Source organism: Cucumis melo, chromosome 10, assembly GCF_025177605.1.
Source record: "Cucumis melo cultivar AY chromosome 10, USDA_Cmelo_AY_1.0, whole genome shotgun sequence".
NCBI classification, from domain to species: domain Eukaryota; kingdom Viridiplantae; phylum Streptophyta; class Magnoliopsida; order Cucurbitales; family Cucurbitaceae; genus Cucumis; species Cucumis melo.
In genome coordinates this window covers 3,741,824-3,758,078 of record NC_066866.1, presented here as the reverse complement: position 1 = coordinate 3,758,078, position 16,255 = coordinate 3,741,824, and the positions used below count along the sequence as shown (strand labels likewise).

Genomic DNA, 16,255 nt, shown 5'->3' with positions numbered 1-16,255 from the left:
ATTGTTCTTAATTGCATGCTATGATTCTTAGTATTTTAGTCGATGTAGGTTATTGTTTTCATCCTTTACCTCAATGAAGTAGATTAGTCTATGAAGTTAGGTCTATGTCGTTAAAGATTTCATTAATTCTCAAGTAGATTGATGATGTGACTTTTATAATCGGGCGACTAGGCTATCAAAAAAGACAACGATTCTTAATAATTTAGAGTTTTAATTTTTAATTAAAGGATGTATGGTAAATTAATGTTTTATCGGATAAGTCAATAAGTCATTGTCTTCATGGTTTTAATGGTCACCGTTTCGGTGCATTGTTGTTTTACTTTTTTCAATATATATGCAAGATGTATTTCATTCACGTACAAACTCTTTAGTGGCTCAAATTTTTTATATTTTGTGATTTATTGAGGGTGCTATTTTTTTCTTCCTCCAAATTATTTTTTCTTTGTTACTTTTTGTGATCAATTGTTAAAATATTTATCTGCAATTTCGAAGAGTTTATTTTATAAATGTGTAATACTTATTGTACTTTTCTAGTTTATTTTATCTTGCTATAAATTTAACCAATTTGTCAATTCTATTTTTTTATATTTTTTATTTTACTCAATGTCTTTTCTTTGCTTTAAGACCTCAATTTGAATAAATAAATGGTGGTGAGCCGATGAGAGATGAGAAAGATTTGAATTTTTTTTAGAAAATAGAACAAAATACAAAATTTAACGATGAAAATAGGATTTTAACAAAATATAATTATCTTTTTGAATTCTCAATAAAGAAACAAAAAAAACCTAACTAACTCTAGACACCACCCTTCAAAGTCTCCTCCAACTATTTGAATTTGAAACCAAAGAACAAAAAAGAAAAAGGAAAAAGAAGAAGAAGCATTAAAACCATGCACACACCTTTTCCTTTAAGATTCATAAGCTGACAAAGAAGATGGTATAAGAAAAAAGAAAAGGGAAATTGAAACAAACTGCAACAACAGAAAGGCATAAGCGGAAATCTTGGGCCTGTCTTATTTAGGAAGTAAGTAGTAAGCAATATCCTCTCGTACGGTTTTCTTTATACAAAATGCCCAAATTTAAAACACACAAACAAAACTATAACCTCTTCCCCTCCCCCTCCCTTTTTCCTTCCATTCATCCCACAAACCAACTTAAATGTCAACTAACCTTTACTAAAACCCACTACGTTATATAATCCCCACACTCTTAGATTCTTCAAGAATTATTCGTTGGGGGGTTTTATAAAGGGGCTATATCTATACAAGAAATTTTTATAATTATTGTGGCGATTTTATTCAACAATTTTATTATGAATTGAGTGCTGTTTTTGTTATAATTAGATTAGAAAGGTGGAATGATTACGATTATTATGGATTTGGAACCATCTCTCAGTAGAGAAAAGGTGAGAATAATAATATATATATATATATGTTTCAAAAAAGCCTGGGTTTGTATATTAACTCACTCCGATTCCTTTGTCTCTGACAAATATTTTATTGTCGTTGAAATCCGGTGTTTGTTTCTTTCATTTCATCATCATCTTTATTATTGTTATTATTACTATTTATTTCATCTTTTGCTGTTTTTTAATAAATAATTTACACTTTAAAGGCATCTCCTCCGTTACCGTAAAATCATTTTTTAATAATTGTTATAAGCGGCTTGCCGGAGGTGGCCAGGTAAGAGATAGATCGGGCGACGGTGGGGATTAATTTAAATTTTTGCTTTGTAAAGTAACAATCTCACCCATTTGCATTTTAGGAAATGGAGGGTTTATTATTATTATTTAAGTATTGAAATGTAAAGAAAACTTAGTTTTTGGACAAAAAGGTTTGAATACTAAATAAAGTATTTAAACATCAAAATAAAAATTAATGCCAATGTTCAGATTTCTTAATAATAATCTACTTTTGCAGACGTGGCTGTTTTATTTTCAATTCCAAGTAAGATAAAGGTTTCATGAATTTTCTTTTTTCTTTTCTTTTTTCTTCTATTGCAATTTTGTACGTAAGAACTTTTAATTGACATATATATATATATATATACACACACACACACATATAATTACACACTAATGCCCATAAAAGTTGGATCACGTCGTTAACTGGATTAAGAATTGGTTGGAATCCAACGTGGTAGAACAAAAAGGTTGCTAACTTACTTTTGAAAAAAAGGTATATGCAATACTGCAGAAAAAGTGAGTCATGAATTTGTGGATTATTATCTCATAAAAATATTCATATAATTTTTTTTATATAAAAAAGTGTATCATCGATTAATGACTTGTATAAATATAGATAACAAGAATTGAAAGAAAAATCAATTAACTGTCTTTGGAAAAATTCTATCGATATTATCTTAGAAAGAAACTTGTTATCGATGTTAAAATTATATTGATATGTTAGTCTATGAGAGGTGTTGAAAAAAGATTAACTATTTGTGTAAGAAAAAATGATATATTCTATATTGAAATATTGTTTGTTATTCTTAGTTGTTAGTCAAATCGAACCAGATCTTTGCTGCTATAAACTTAATTAGACAAAGTTCATCCAGTTGAACACACACTCAAAAGAGGGATCAAAAAAATGGAAAAATTTGACATTTTTTTTTAAAGATTAAATAAATAAAAACTTATTTTTTTTAAAAAAATTATTTTATTTATCTTTCCTACTTATGCTTTCAAACACAAATCAACACATGAACTTGGAAAAAATATATGCAAATAGTTTTAAATAAAAAATAAACTTAATTTTTAACAACAAAATGGTTAACTAAAAGCAATTTAAAGGACAATATACACAAAATTCATCGTACCAATGACCTTTATAATAACATTTTTCTAGTGTCGTCATAAAGTAAAATCAGATAATTGCTTTCACGTGTTTCAAGTGTTATTATATATACTTAGAATTCTTTTGTTGTATATTAATTTTTTAATTATTGATCGGGTTGCTTTTTTTATGGTAATTTATTTCTTTAAGTAATTGAATATAAGTAAAGAATAAGAGTTAGATTATCTGCAACTAATGTTTCTTTCTTTAATTGCAGTTTACTTAAAAATTCATTTGGGCATTATTGTGAAATTATTAAGAAAAATGGTATATTTTTAGTTTTTAAATTTAAGTTTTTTTTAAATCTTCTTAGAAGGTTTTAAACAAAACAGATAAATGGAGGAACAATTTCTGAGCAGTGTAATCATTTTGATAGTTTATGACAATGGCTGTCATTTCCAACTTCCAATAAATAAAAATAAAGCCTATTAATTCTAAATTCGTTCAACCCAAAATCTCATATTCCACATGCTGAACGACGACGTTTTGAACTTGAAAATTCCAATATTCTTATAAAACCCTAACCTTAAAACAAACACACAATAATTTCTCATCCTCTCCATTTAAAATTCTCATATTTATGTCAATCACCATAGTAGCTTTGGAAATATGGAAATTACAAACATTCAGTTTTCACACAGTGCTACCAACAGCTGTCAAATTCTCAACTTCCAACCATTATTCTCTCTCTATATATAATATACACAATTTACCATTCCCCTTTATTAGTTAGTCATCAACTTAATTACTTGATAATTTATGTTTGTTTAATTTGTCACTATAATAAAAAAATTAAAAAACCACCAACGCATGTTATAATACTTGTAATTACAATTGTAAAAATTGAGTTTCCAAACTTATACTCGTGTGATAATTGAATTTATATATTTCTTTTAATCCAAACATTAATATTTCTTTTAATTACTAATGATAATAATTATAATTAAAACTGTGAGGATATAAATTATCGTCCGTTTTTGCGAATGAACCCTAAAATATTTAAAATATTCTAATTTCTACCATCGTCTTCTTTCTTTCAACCCCACTGGTCTGCTCTTTTTGGCAAACCCTGCACCAAATAAATCCATCACTTTCTACCTCTTTTTTCATTCCTATTCTTTCATTTTTTGCTATAAATTCAGCCACAAACCCCCGAACAGCCATAAAACATCCCTTTCTTTCTTTCCTCTTAGCCACCCTCTTTTTCAGTTTCATACCCAATGGAAGAAGCACTAAGGCGGCTCAACGGATTGCCCATAACGGCGTCTCATTTCGACGACGCCGTTTCCTCTCCAAATAACCACAGAAAAAAATCTACTGCGTCCGCCAATTCCTCCACGGCACATACTGACCGTCGCATCCCACGCGACGGTGCAACCTCCGGCGCGATGCGATACCGTGGAGTCCGACGAAGGCCATGGGGCCGTTACGCTGCCGAGATTCGTGATCCAAACTCTAAGGAACGGCGATGGCTCGGCACGTTCGACACGGCTGAAGAAGCTGCACGTGCTTATGATTGTGCTGCACGTGCCATGCGAGGACTCAAAGCTCGCACTAATTTTGTCTACCCGTCTACTCCATCCTCGCCGCATTCTCTCTCCGATCAACTTCTTTCTCCTCTTAACTTTGCCAAACAGTCCCAGATTTCTCGTCATCTCGCCACGTCTTCGAATTGGTCAGCATTTTCAAACGCTCACACCTTTGATTACCCTGAACACGCGTCTCATCAGAAGATCAATCCTCCCCCGTCTTTCCTCAATATGCTTCTTCCTCCTCATGATATTCAAAACCCTAACTTTGTCTCTTCTGCACCTCAGTTTACCCACGTCGACTGCCAATACCAATGCCCCAAATCGTCTTTTACTTCTCTTCCAATAGAAAAAGATGATTTTTTACCTGACTCAGAGTTCATCCCCAAAGAACCATCAAGTTCCGGCCTTCTAGAAGAGATAATCAATGGATTTTTCCCAAAGACCTTAAATAAAACCCAACACCCCCAGTCTTCAAATGACATGTCTATTTCTTCAGAGACAAATTTCGGCTACTCCGTCGTCGACCAACAACCCGGGCTTTCGTTTAATTACCAAAGCGGACCGGTTCAGGCTGCTGATCATCAAGAAATGTCTTTTGTTAACGGTTTGCCGACGAACGTGCAGATGGGTATGGAGTCGGGGAATTTGATCATGGAGAATCTTCTTCAGTATCCGGAGTTTTTCAACGCTTATGTTGCTAAAATACAGAATGCTTAAGTGAAGTTTATTTCTCAATTTATTAGTTTTATGTAACCGTAATTAATTATTTATCTTAACTGCTTTGTGAATGGGAAGTTTCAACTTGTGGAATATCGTGGATGATCATTGAAACTTTTTTGAGATTTGCCCAAGAATGTTCGTACGTGTGCATTATTGTCGGGTTGATGATGGTGCGGTTGTGTGTTTTTTTTTTGTTTTTTGTTTTAAATATATTATTATAGTTGACTTTCATATTTGTACTGTTGTAGGTCTTTGTACTGTTGTAGCCTTTTTAGAACCCTAAACATTTGTAATCTTTCATTTTGTTTTTCTGTTAAAGTTTTTGCCTATGGTAGAAGTATTGTAGGAACCCTAGATGATAATTGCTGATGGATTTTAGTGTTTGGTTCACTGGTTGGATCATACTATGTCCATCACTTTGTAGAATTTAGACTTGTGAATGTAAATAGTGGACGAAAATCTCAAAGTTAAATATTGAGTAATTGTTATTTTGATATATATTTTTTTGAAAATAAGGTTTAGGGTTTTGAAAAGTAAAATTATATATCAAAGTGTAAATCAACCGATCACCCGAAAATTTAAATCATCTAATGAAGACCGTAGGCTAGAGTAGTACACCATAGACATACGTGTGCGGCAGGCAGACAATAACAGAAAAATGGAGGAAAAAACAACATAAATATGCTAGAAGGTATAAATAACATTCCTATATAACAAAAAAAAAACAAAAAAAAAAAAAAAAAGGAAGAAGAGAAAGCTTGAATTTCTTAATGCAATATAGAAGGAAGTCTCCAACATATTTATCTTCAATGTTGTAAATAGGTATAGGGTGAAATTTTTGAGTTAATATGATATTGCAATTAACTTAATTTTCAGTATTATGTATTTAAAATCAGGATTAATTTGTATTTCTCTTCCATATCTTTTAAGTGGGAGGGTATGTTTGTAAAATTGCAAATTTTCTCGTCTTATAAAGAGTGGTAGTCCCATTTTATCGGTTCCATGTTAGATAGTATAGGATTTAATTTCAAAACTAATAAGTAAGGAGAGAAATAGCTCATATGACAGCTTATAAGATGTTTGAGTTCCCTCATTTTCTTCGATGTACAATTCCAACACCTATAAGTACTTTCTATGTTCGTTGTCTTCTATGTTTCTTTAAATTTCTAAGAGTTAAAGTTTTTTAACTTACTTTTAGACGTTTTTTTTTTTTTAATTTAATACCATATACCAAATTAGTATTCAACATGGGCCATGCAACATAAAATATGTAGGAAGTTCAGAGAAGTTATGCAAAAGATGATACTATTATCTATATATTTCCTACAAACCTTTTCATTGTTCAAATTTATTGAAATTTTTATTTCATATAAGTAAAATTTTCACTTTATCGAGTACTACAAAGTGTAATTTGTATTAAGACATTCTTATATTGGGTCAGCATCTTTCCGTTATAAGTAAACAAGTAACACTCAAAATAAAAAAAACGAATGTAACCGAAGAATGTGTATGGTAAGAAAAAAAAATCTACACTGGAGTTTGCGATACTCTTCTAATATTTAATTGAGAGTGAGAATATAAAAGTTATAAGTTTGAGGATCGATTTAATTTTTCTAAAGCATAATGATTATTTATAAAAGAGATTGATTATGTTATTTTACCTAAAGTTTTGGAATTATATTGGATGTAGTTTTAGAATTAATAATAAAATATATATCAGTACTTTTTTAAAAAAACGGTAAGCATAACAAAATTTATCGATAATAGATTAAATATTTATGATAAATAGACTTCGATAGATATTACCATATCTACTATTTTTATTTATAAAAATGTGATATATATGCTAATATTTTGCAAATATACCTTTTGTTTATTGAAAGCTAAGTTGGGCCGCTGAGAAGCCTATTTTTAAATGGATGGGCTCTTTGGTTTCAAAGGAAAGGGGAGAAGGCCCGTCGAGGGCCTTTTAGACATTTTATTAATTGTATAAAGGGATAGTTGCAAATGTAGCAATTATATTCAAAATAATTAAGTATATAGCAACATTTTAAAAAAATTGCAAATATAGCAAAATCTATCAATGATGGGAGTCTATCACTAATAGACTATGTAGCAAATGTTGGTCTATCACTGATAAACCATAAGAGTCTATCACCGATAGAAGCCTATCACTGACAAATTTTGCTATATTTGCAATTTTTTTAAAATATTGCTACATACTTAATAATTATTCTAAAAATTGCTATCCATTATAATTACCCTTGTATAAAAGGCTGCTTGTAACTTTCCCGCGCCCGACCCATGGGACCTCTCGATCTTCTCTGTCCTGAGGAAAGTTTGATTCCTCTTCGGCTATTAGAGAGGTATTTCTGATTGTTGTTGCGACATTTTTGTTTTCTATTGATGATTTCTCTCGCTTTATGAATTGTGTTTGGCGTGTGTGTGTTTTTCGTTCCAGCCGATTGTTGATTTTGATTATAAATTTTCGGGATTTGATATTGATAATAGTTTGCTTTTGGAGTCTCGACTGACGTTTGAAGTTGTTGTAAGTCTGAGAGTTCACTCGAAAGCAAAGAATTGCAAGATCTTGCATAATTTTTTGGCGTTTGAATATATTTCTTGATTTCCTACGATTTTGCTATCAGTTTTGGCGTTTGCAGTTTCTTGTTCGCTTCACCGAGCATAGCTTTCAATTGTTGACATCTGTTGCAACCTGTGATTTGCTTTGTGATTTTAGCTTCGCCTTGAATTTTTATTTGTGATTTGTAAGAAATTTCAGGCTCTATGATTATGATTATCTGCACGTTTTTGTGATTGAGACATATTCTTGTGGTTTTGCACCAAGGTTATCTCCAGTTTATATTTGCTTTACTGAGATTTAGCTTGTAATTGGTCGTGGTGACGATGGAGCACTTGCAACATTTTGATTTTTGATTTGGAAATTTCAATTGTGATTTCGGTTGTCGAACTTGCGTTAATGTGATTAAGCAATTCATCCGATTTTGCTATGAGGTTTTCCGTCGTTCACCAAGCATTGGCTTGCAATTTGGTGACAATATGAAGCTAAATATGATTTGCTCTGTGAGTTGGAATTCGGAATGCATTTTGCCTTTTGATTTGCTTGAAAATTCAATTTGCATGATTTTCATCTCCATTGCTTTCATGTCTTTGGACAATTCTTGCGATTTTACTATGGCGACTTGATGTTCTCTTGAGAAACACTTTTGGCTTGCTACTTCCTCAGAGTTTGTCCAAAACTTTGTACGAAATTGCTATTCTTCCATTTCTTACAGTTGAGAAAAATGTTCTTGGAGAGTTGGTCTTATCTTGAGATTCCTGCAGCATCCTCTCATGTAGTAGGCGCTTATCTATTAGTAATTATTTCGACTCCTCAGTTACTTTTGAGAGCTTCAACTCATATTAGTAGGTTTCATGCTCCATTTGTCTCTACGGTCTGGTTGGTCTCTAAACAACTTCAAATTCTCGAGATTTTCTAAATTCTGTTTTGCAATTGAACAAACTCTTTCTTCCTTCAAGTTTCATATTAACAATATATCATATGTCAATATTTTTATGTGATCGAACTATTTAATTCATATAATCAACTATTAAATCAATCATATCACTTTTTCATTAATTTGTATCTAGATTTTTTTGTTTAAGAAAAAAATTGATGGATTGCAATTTTGTTGCAATTTTTTTGGTCTAAGTTTTTCAAAGATGAAACTAAAATTACAAGTCCCGAAAACATGAAAAGATATTCCATGGTGGTGAAAGGCTTAGCTTCTGCTCACAGAGGAATAAAGGTGCGTCGGGTTAATACTATAGTTAACTTTCAATTAACTTTTGCCTACGAAAAACTTAAATCACCTTTTAAAAAATAATTAGGATTACAACACGAAAAACATATTTTTATCTACCGCTTCTTGCCCGTCAGAGCACCAATTCACAAAAGGAAATTTTCCTCTCATTTCTTGTAGGGTTATCCATGGCGGAAGGCTGGGATTCTATACTCTCTTCAGGGACAAAGGTACGTATGCTCAAATAGGAGGTTTTTGAAACCTCACAAATATTTTAGTAGTTTATTTTAATTAATTTATTGTTATTCATCTGTTTTTTGCTTTAAAATTAAGCTAGTGGCTTGTTTAGAATAACGTTTTTGAAATAATTTTTGTTGTCCCCTTCTAAAATAATTTTAAAAGCCACAACTCAATAGCTTATTAAAATTAATGACTTATTTTGAATAAAAAGGAAAGTCTCTCTACTAAAAAGTATGTCAAACTACAATAAATGAATGTAATTTTTGTTTTAAAAGACTTTTGAAACTGTTTTAATCCGTTTATTGAACAAAAAACAATATTGTTTTAGTTTAGAAAGTGTCACGAATGGGCTCTTTTTAAACTGTTCGATTTCATTTTTTAAACTTGTTTTTGCATTTTGAGTGTATGATTTATGATTCCAGATTGAGTATTTAGAAATAGTTTATTATATTATGTGTATGCATATTATATTACACATCCAAATATAGACAAAGCTTCTTACGAAATCCAGGTTGATAAGAACACCGTAACGATCCTCCACTCACAACTGTTGATACAACCATGGGTCCTTACGATTTTCGTCTCTTCCTCCTGTATAATCAGAAATAGTTTGTACAACCCCAGAAGTTACACTAGCCAACATCGAGGATCCCCATGTTAGCCATCCACTCTGTTCTTCAGCCATGTTTGCCTCATGCATGTTCTTCTGTTTTTCTGCAACTAAATCAGCCCATCTCATGTCCATGAAATCCTTCACCGCTTGGGCCCCTTTGTCAACAATTTCCATTGGAGGTATCACCAGTGGATTTTGATCCATATTCAGCCTCATTAGTTTTTCTAGCCTCCCAAATCTATCTGGTAGAGCTTTGATTTGGTTGTCACTAAGATCTAACTCCTTTAGGTTGCATAGATCACTGATTGATTCAGGAACCTCGGTCAAGTTGTTGAAATTACCACTAAGATTCAACACCTCGAGACTCGTTAACCTTCCTATGGCTGGAGGCAAGGCATGGAGTTGATTGAAATGTGCGTCAAAATATTTTAGAGACTTAAGTTGACATATCGATGTAGGAAGGTAACATATTTCGTTAAGCTGTATTGATAGTCTTTCAAGATTAACCAATCCATATCCAAAGTTTATTGGTAAACCTTGGAGATTGTTGAAACTTGCATCCAACTCCACCAACGAACTACAGTAAAAAAAAGATACCATGTAATCAAAATCTTCAAAACTCAAAGCACAATGAATCAACATCATATTTATATTTTGCATGTGCTTCGGGATTTAGATACCTGCAACCAGTAATGGTTTCGGGAAGCACTTTCAGCTTGTTCCCTGATACAATGACGACCTTCAAATTAAGCAATACCCCTATAGAATCAGGAAGTGATTCCAATAAGTTCGAAGAAATGTCTAGGCGCTGGAGTTTCTGAAGCCCAGCAATTGAATCAGGAAGAACCTATCCACCATACACAAAAATACTGTCAATTTTGGAAGAAATTATGGAGGTACTTGTATATATTACACTCGATTACAAAATTTAAAACTAGTGTCTGAAAATTTGAATGAGACTGTAGGGTGTGAAAATAGGAGTAAGCATGGTGGGTCGAAAAATCAAAACGATAGATGGTTCAAAAAAATGTCAGAGGCAATCGGAATCGGTTTTTAAAAATTACAAACCGATCTAAAGTCGGTTGGTTTGAATGGTAGTATCGGTCTGTATAGAAAACCAACCAACATATTTTATATTTTTTCTCTTTTTTTTTTTCTAATAAAATATATATATGTAACTTAAAAAATCATTACTATTCTATTTTCATTAAGTTTGGAAGGAATATTTTATTAAACATCTAGAAAGTAAACGATTATTCAAACCTCTTGTTTTTCTGTCTATACTATCGTTAAAACTAACAATTGCATATAAAGCTAAATAAATGATTACGTAAAAGGTTGTGTAACTTTAGCAAAAGTTACTAAATCATAGTTAATTTCTGTTTCCTCTTTCACTTTTTTCCAAAATTTTCCCCTCCATTAGTATCGACCATTCTCCATTTTTCCTTTTCCTATTTGTGCGTCGGTCATCATAATGTTGCCGAGGTGTCGTCGCTATCCATTTATACGATTGGAATGTTAGATGCAGTGACAGAAACTCACTTTTTGTCAAATTTAATTCTCTCTCGTCCATCCAGAAAATCCATTAAAAAAAATAAAGGTAGAAGATGAAAATTACCTCCAACTGGTTATGAGATAGATTAAGGTCAATCAACCGTCGAAGTTTCCCAAACTCCTCAGGAAGAAACCTGATTTGTTGCCCAAAAAGGTCGACTTTCTCCACCACTCCACTCTCAGCCTCTTTCAAAATTCTAATAACTTCCTCATTTACTTCCAAATCCGTCTCCTTATCCAACTCCGCAACTGCCGATTCATAAACCTCAACCACACGATCCTGCACAGCAATTAACTGCTTCTCATAACTTTCGTGCATCTCCTTCACCCGAGCTACCGCCTTATATATTTCTGTTTCCTTTTCCGCCGCTCTTCTCAGTTGCTTCTCTCTCTCAACGCGATCCTCAACCTCAAACCCATCGGAATCGGCTTCGTCCTCGATTTCCTGAAGATTTTTTTGAAGTGTGAATTGGATTTCAATTATCCTGTCACGAGCGGCGGCAACAGCGGAGGGATCAGGGCGTGGACCGAGTGATATGAGGGCTGACAGAGTGTGGGTGAGGTTGTCCGGAATGGCTTGAACGATGGAGGCCAATACCTTAGGATTGTTGAGATGTGACAACTTGGCCAGCACCGATTCTTTAGTTTCGGAAGGAAGTTGGTAGCTGGATTTACCAGGAATAGGATCCAGTTGGGATAGAACATAGTATAGAATAGGGAAGTGTTCGAAAATGGAATCCGCTTCTGAATCCATTTCGGAGAAAAAAGAAGTGCTGTAATGAATTGCGAGAGCGCTAGAGACAGGCAAGCGTATAGGATAATACTATGAAGAGACGAAAACAGGTTGGGCTGCCATGGTCAGCCATTTGGACATGGAAACTTGTCGTCCGTAGGAACTATGAGTTTGACCGTTGACAATGATTTTCTTTAAAAAATAGGTGAATTGCAACAAGTAGCTGTGTGAGGACTAAAAAAGTATATATAACCACCTTTTTAAAGGAAATATAGCGAAATCTATTTTTGTTTACTTCAACTTCTGGGGACAGCCTTTTCTTGAGTAGACATAGTTTATTATCAGTCTAACTTTGCCTATATTTTGCTTATATCTATAATTCTTTTAGATTATTCTGTATTTATCAACGACAGAGGTTTGATTGTTTGTAACTGTCCGATAAATATATAAGGTCAAACTTATATTTTAGATTCCGTAAACACAAAAATACCTATCTTTGTGCTCTTACTAAACTGTTAAATCTTAATTTGTGTATATATTTTGACTATTTTTTGTGCATTGTGAGAGTAGAAGGGAGAGAGATATGATATTTATTTTAGGATGTACTCTACTATCACATCTTTTAGTAGGAGTGTAATTGATTCCTTCAGAATTGAGCCGACCCAAATTTGACAAGCAGATTTGGTCCGCCCTAAATTTTGGTCCCTCGTTACTAAAAAGTTAAAATTAATGAATGTTAAACTTAATATGATATATTTAATAAATAAAAGAAAACTTTCAAAATGAAATAGGAATCTTAACTTCCCTTGTGTGCTTTTTTCTTCTCTAAATTTTTGTCATTTGAGGAGATGTTACGTTAGATACTTTATATTAAGCATCTTTCAACTTTCACTAATATCAATGATATTGACATCACGGGACTGAGTCAGAAACTGTTGCTAATACATAAAAAATATCAATTCAAGGCTTTATTATTGTTATCAATTTTATTTTTTAGTTTCCTGACCTGTAGTGAAAATTTGTTCTTCTAACCAAGGGTGTAAGAACTTATTCTCTGACATTATATTTTAATAAAATAGTCATTAGGATATAAAAAAATACTGTGGTATGATCAAGTGATCATTTCCATTGCAATTGCCTGAGGGTGATCGTATGATTCACATCCTAAATATTCGTTATGTGTACCATTCTGATTTTGATTTTCAAATAGTTCGTTCAATTTTTGGAAATTTAACGTTTCGATATTGTATATTTATTATAATCCTAACCCTTGATCTAGGATGAGAATTTTCTATTAAACCGTGACATAACCTCCTTAATGTTTATATAGTTTCTTGTGTTAAATTAATTGTTTTCTTCCCTAGAATTTTAAATGTTTGAATTTATATCAAGTTTAATTTAGAACTTATTTCATCAATGAAAAACTTATAGTATATTGTACAACTGAAGTAACTTTATGCACCAGGTTTAAACTAAAGTGGAATGGTTAAAATTACAAAAGGCATATTGTTTGAAATGAATTAAAAGAAAAAAAAATTAATTAAAATTACGGATTGTTGTCTGAGCAATCGTTTTTTATTGGCAAAGGAGTCCTGGTTTACGTTTAAGGGAGCCATCATTGATGACTTAGTAAAACAGAAACAATTGAATAATTCCAAGTCGTCGTTGAGTCGTAATCTAATGTCTCTATTAAATGTCCATTACGATATTTTTAGGGATGAAATTAAATATCTGCATAATTATTTGATTATTTCTAATGATCAATTTTGTTTTAGCCTAATGTTTTTCAAATTAGTGCAAAGTGGACTGGTGACCTTGTTGGACACGCCTCGACAGGTTAATTTTCCACCTTTCTTTTTCAATTATTGTTTTTTTTTTTATGATTTTTCTTTAATTAAAGAGCAAAACAACTAGAGTTGATGATTTGTTATTCTTTTTTAGGATATCGGAGCAAAACATGGTTAAACCTTTGCGGGAAAAACAAGGTTCGATATCGTTTTCAACTTCTTTAAAATACCAAATACTTGTTTTTGTTTATTTATGTTTATCAAATTTACAACAATTTTCTAATTGTGAACTTACCATTCAACAATAGAATTGAATATAATTCTTTTTATTAGAATGGCTAGATTCATAAAATCATAGAGAAAATAATTTAGGTGGACAAATAGCAAAGTTGTTAGCTATAATATAAGTTGGGATAATTTGTAACGTGGGTTGAGAAAAAGTGAAATAATTGGGAGATTATTGGGACCTACATTCTTTTTGGAAGGTAAAAGATATATGATAGAGAAATATTTTAAGAGAAAAATAGAATCTAGCAACGAAATCAAAATAATTAACAAAAAGTGAGTAAAACAGTGAATTTTATCGCATTATATGAAAATATGGTGATAATAATTACTAAAACACCGTTTGATTTTTGGTTTTAAAGTTTTAAACGTTAGACGTATAATTAAATTTTAGTTTCGAAGCGTCAAATATTAAACTATAATTAAAGCGTGGACTATGTAAATTAACAATTTACACATTGAGTTATTTTATTTAATTAAGTCTATTATGTGATTTATTTAATTAAGGTCTAGAATATCTAATTGGACTAAATGAGTAGAAGCTTATTACTAATTGAACGAATAAGAAACTTGGGACTATGATCTTTAATATACCAAAACAATAAGTATACGGTCTTTCTTGTATCTCATCAAGAGAAAGATTCTATTAAGGAGATTTGGAGTTTGGGTTTTGGTTGAGGAAGGAAGGCGATAACCATTTTATAATCATCGCCATCATTAATTATATGATCTTCGATTAATGTATTATATAAATTTAAAGTATTTATTCTCAAATCAAACAATAAGCATATTATTCCTTGAGTTTCTTATGATTGTTTGCATATTTGTTTAGTAAGGAAATTAATTTTTTGGAAAGAAATTTGGAAATCTATCTACACACCCATCTATATACATAGTTTTTAAAACATGATTTAGTCTGTGTGATTAACATTATTAAAAAGCAAACTAAGAAAACGAAACAATAAACTTATTGGTAAGTCTAATTATTTGAAATTAGAAATAAAAAATGGAGTGGTTACCCTCATGTCCAAGTAGCGATTAACTAACTTGTTAGGAGCCACGAGCCTGCAACTAGATAATACTTTACACTAATAAGATTTTAGATTCTGAAACACAAAAGACACAGATAAACCAAAAATAAACATCCGATGTTTCTTATCCAAAATATTAACATTCAGTATTCAATATAATGTTTACCAACATCATACAAGGTCAAAGAAGAATATTGAAAAATAGAAAACATGTAAACACGGTGTTTGTCGTGATGTCATTAAATCAATCTTCTCGTAAAGTCCCAAATATGAAGCTTGAGAATTGAAACTCAACGCGACGCTATATTAAAGGGTAATTAGAATGGACAACAATTGTACAAATAATAATCAAGTATATAGGAACATTTTTCAAAAATTGTAAATATAATAAAGTATAACAATGACAGACTTTTATCATTGATAGACTTTTATGATTTAGTAATGATAGATCAATATTTGTAATATAGTCTATGATATTATATTTGTAACTTTTTAAAAATATTGTTATATATTTAATTATTTTGAATCTAATTACTATATTTTACCTATACTAATTCGTGGAAGCATTGGTTTATACATTCCTCTTAGTCTCGACTCTAGGATCATTATCTTTTTTCGTGAACCGCCTAAAGTTCCAACTCCAACTAAAAAGACAAAATGATTTAGAGCTCATTACTTCAACTAGTCCCCGTGTTCCTCGGATCTCTTGTTGAGAGGGTTACTTGAGTCCAATAAAGAATCAGGCATGAGAAAATAGTACAATCGCAAATGGGCCTAAAGCATATAAATTGTTAAGCCAAGTATCCATCTAATTATTTCATCCACAAACAATATATGCACACATAATCATAAGTGCTTTTGTACTGTTACTTCATATTATAATTTATCTTATGATGACCCCTGGAGATAAAACTATTAGAAAGTCTTCAGCTAAGGTTGTTTCATCAATGTCCAAACGAGATTGACTTGGTCCAAATAAAAAATGATATCTGATTGACTTGGTACTAGAATGTGGCATTTGTACGCACAACTATTCCATCTGATAATCAATCTTGCGTAGATGGTCATAACAATTAGTGGGTACCTAAACTCTCATAGAACCAACGATAAACTTACTTGACAAG

General features: G+C 31.6%; 2 protein-coding genes and 1 long non-coding RNA gene across 3 annotated transcripts; 2 read left to right on the top strand and 1 right to left on the bottom strand.

Moving 5' to 3' along the window:
• Window positions 1–4,019: 4,019 nt before the first annotated feature.
• LOC103488969 (ethylene-responsive transcription factor ESR2-like) lies at window positions 4,020–5,166 on the top strand. The gene has a single exon (XM_008447939.2). It carries the CDS (start codon window positions 4,054–4,056, stop codon window positions 5,080–5,082), a length of 1,029 nt encoding a protein of 342 aa, XP_008446161.1. The 5' UTR covers window positions 4,020–4,053; the 3' UTR covers window positions 5,083–5,166.
• Window positions 5,167–7,383: 2,217 nt separating this feature from the next.
• On the top strand, window positions 7,384–14,344 carry LOC103488967 (uncharacterized). The gene is made up of 5 exons (XR_007824422.1): window positions 7,384–7,451; window positions 8,799–8,894; window positions 9,069–9,118; window positions 13,804–13,864; window positions 13,970–14,344. It is a non-coding gene; the product is annotated as an uncharacterized LOC103488967 (long non-coding RNA).
• Window positions 9,552–12,534, bottom strand: LOC103488966 (plant intracellular Ras-group-related LRR protein 3). Its single transcript, XM_008447937.3, has 3 exons — window positions 11,360–12,534; window positions 10,422–10,588; window positions 9,552–10,318 (listed from the first exon to the last, which is right to left on the bottom strand). Exons 1-3 carry the CDS (start codon window positions 12,047–12,049, stop codon window positions 9,670–9,672), a joined length of 1,506 nt encoding a protein of 501 aa, XP_008446159.1. The 5' UTR covers window positions 12,050–12,534; the 3' UTR covers window positions 9,552–9,669.
• Window positions 14,345–16,255: the final 1,911 nt, after the last annotated feature.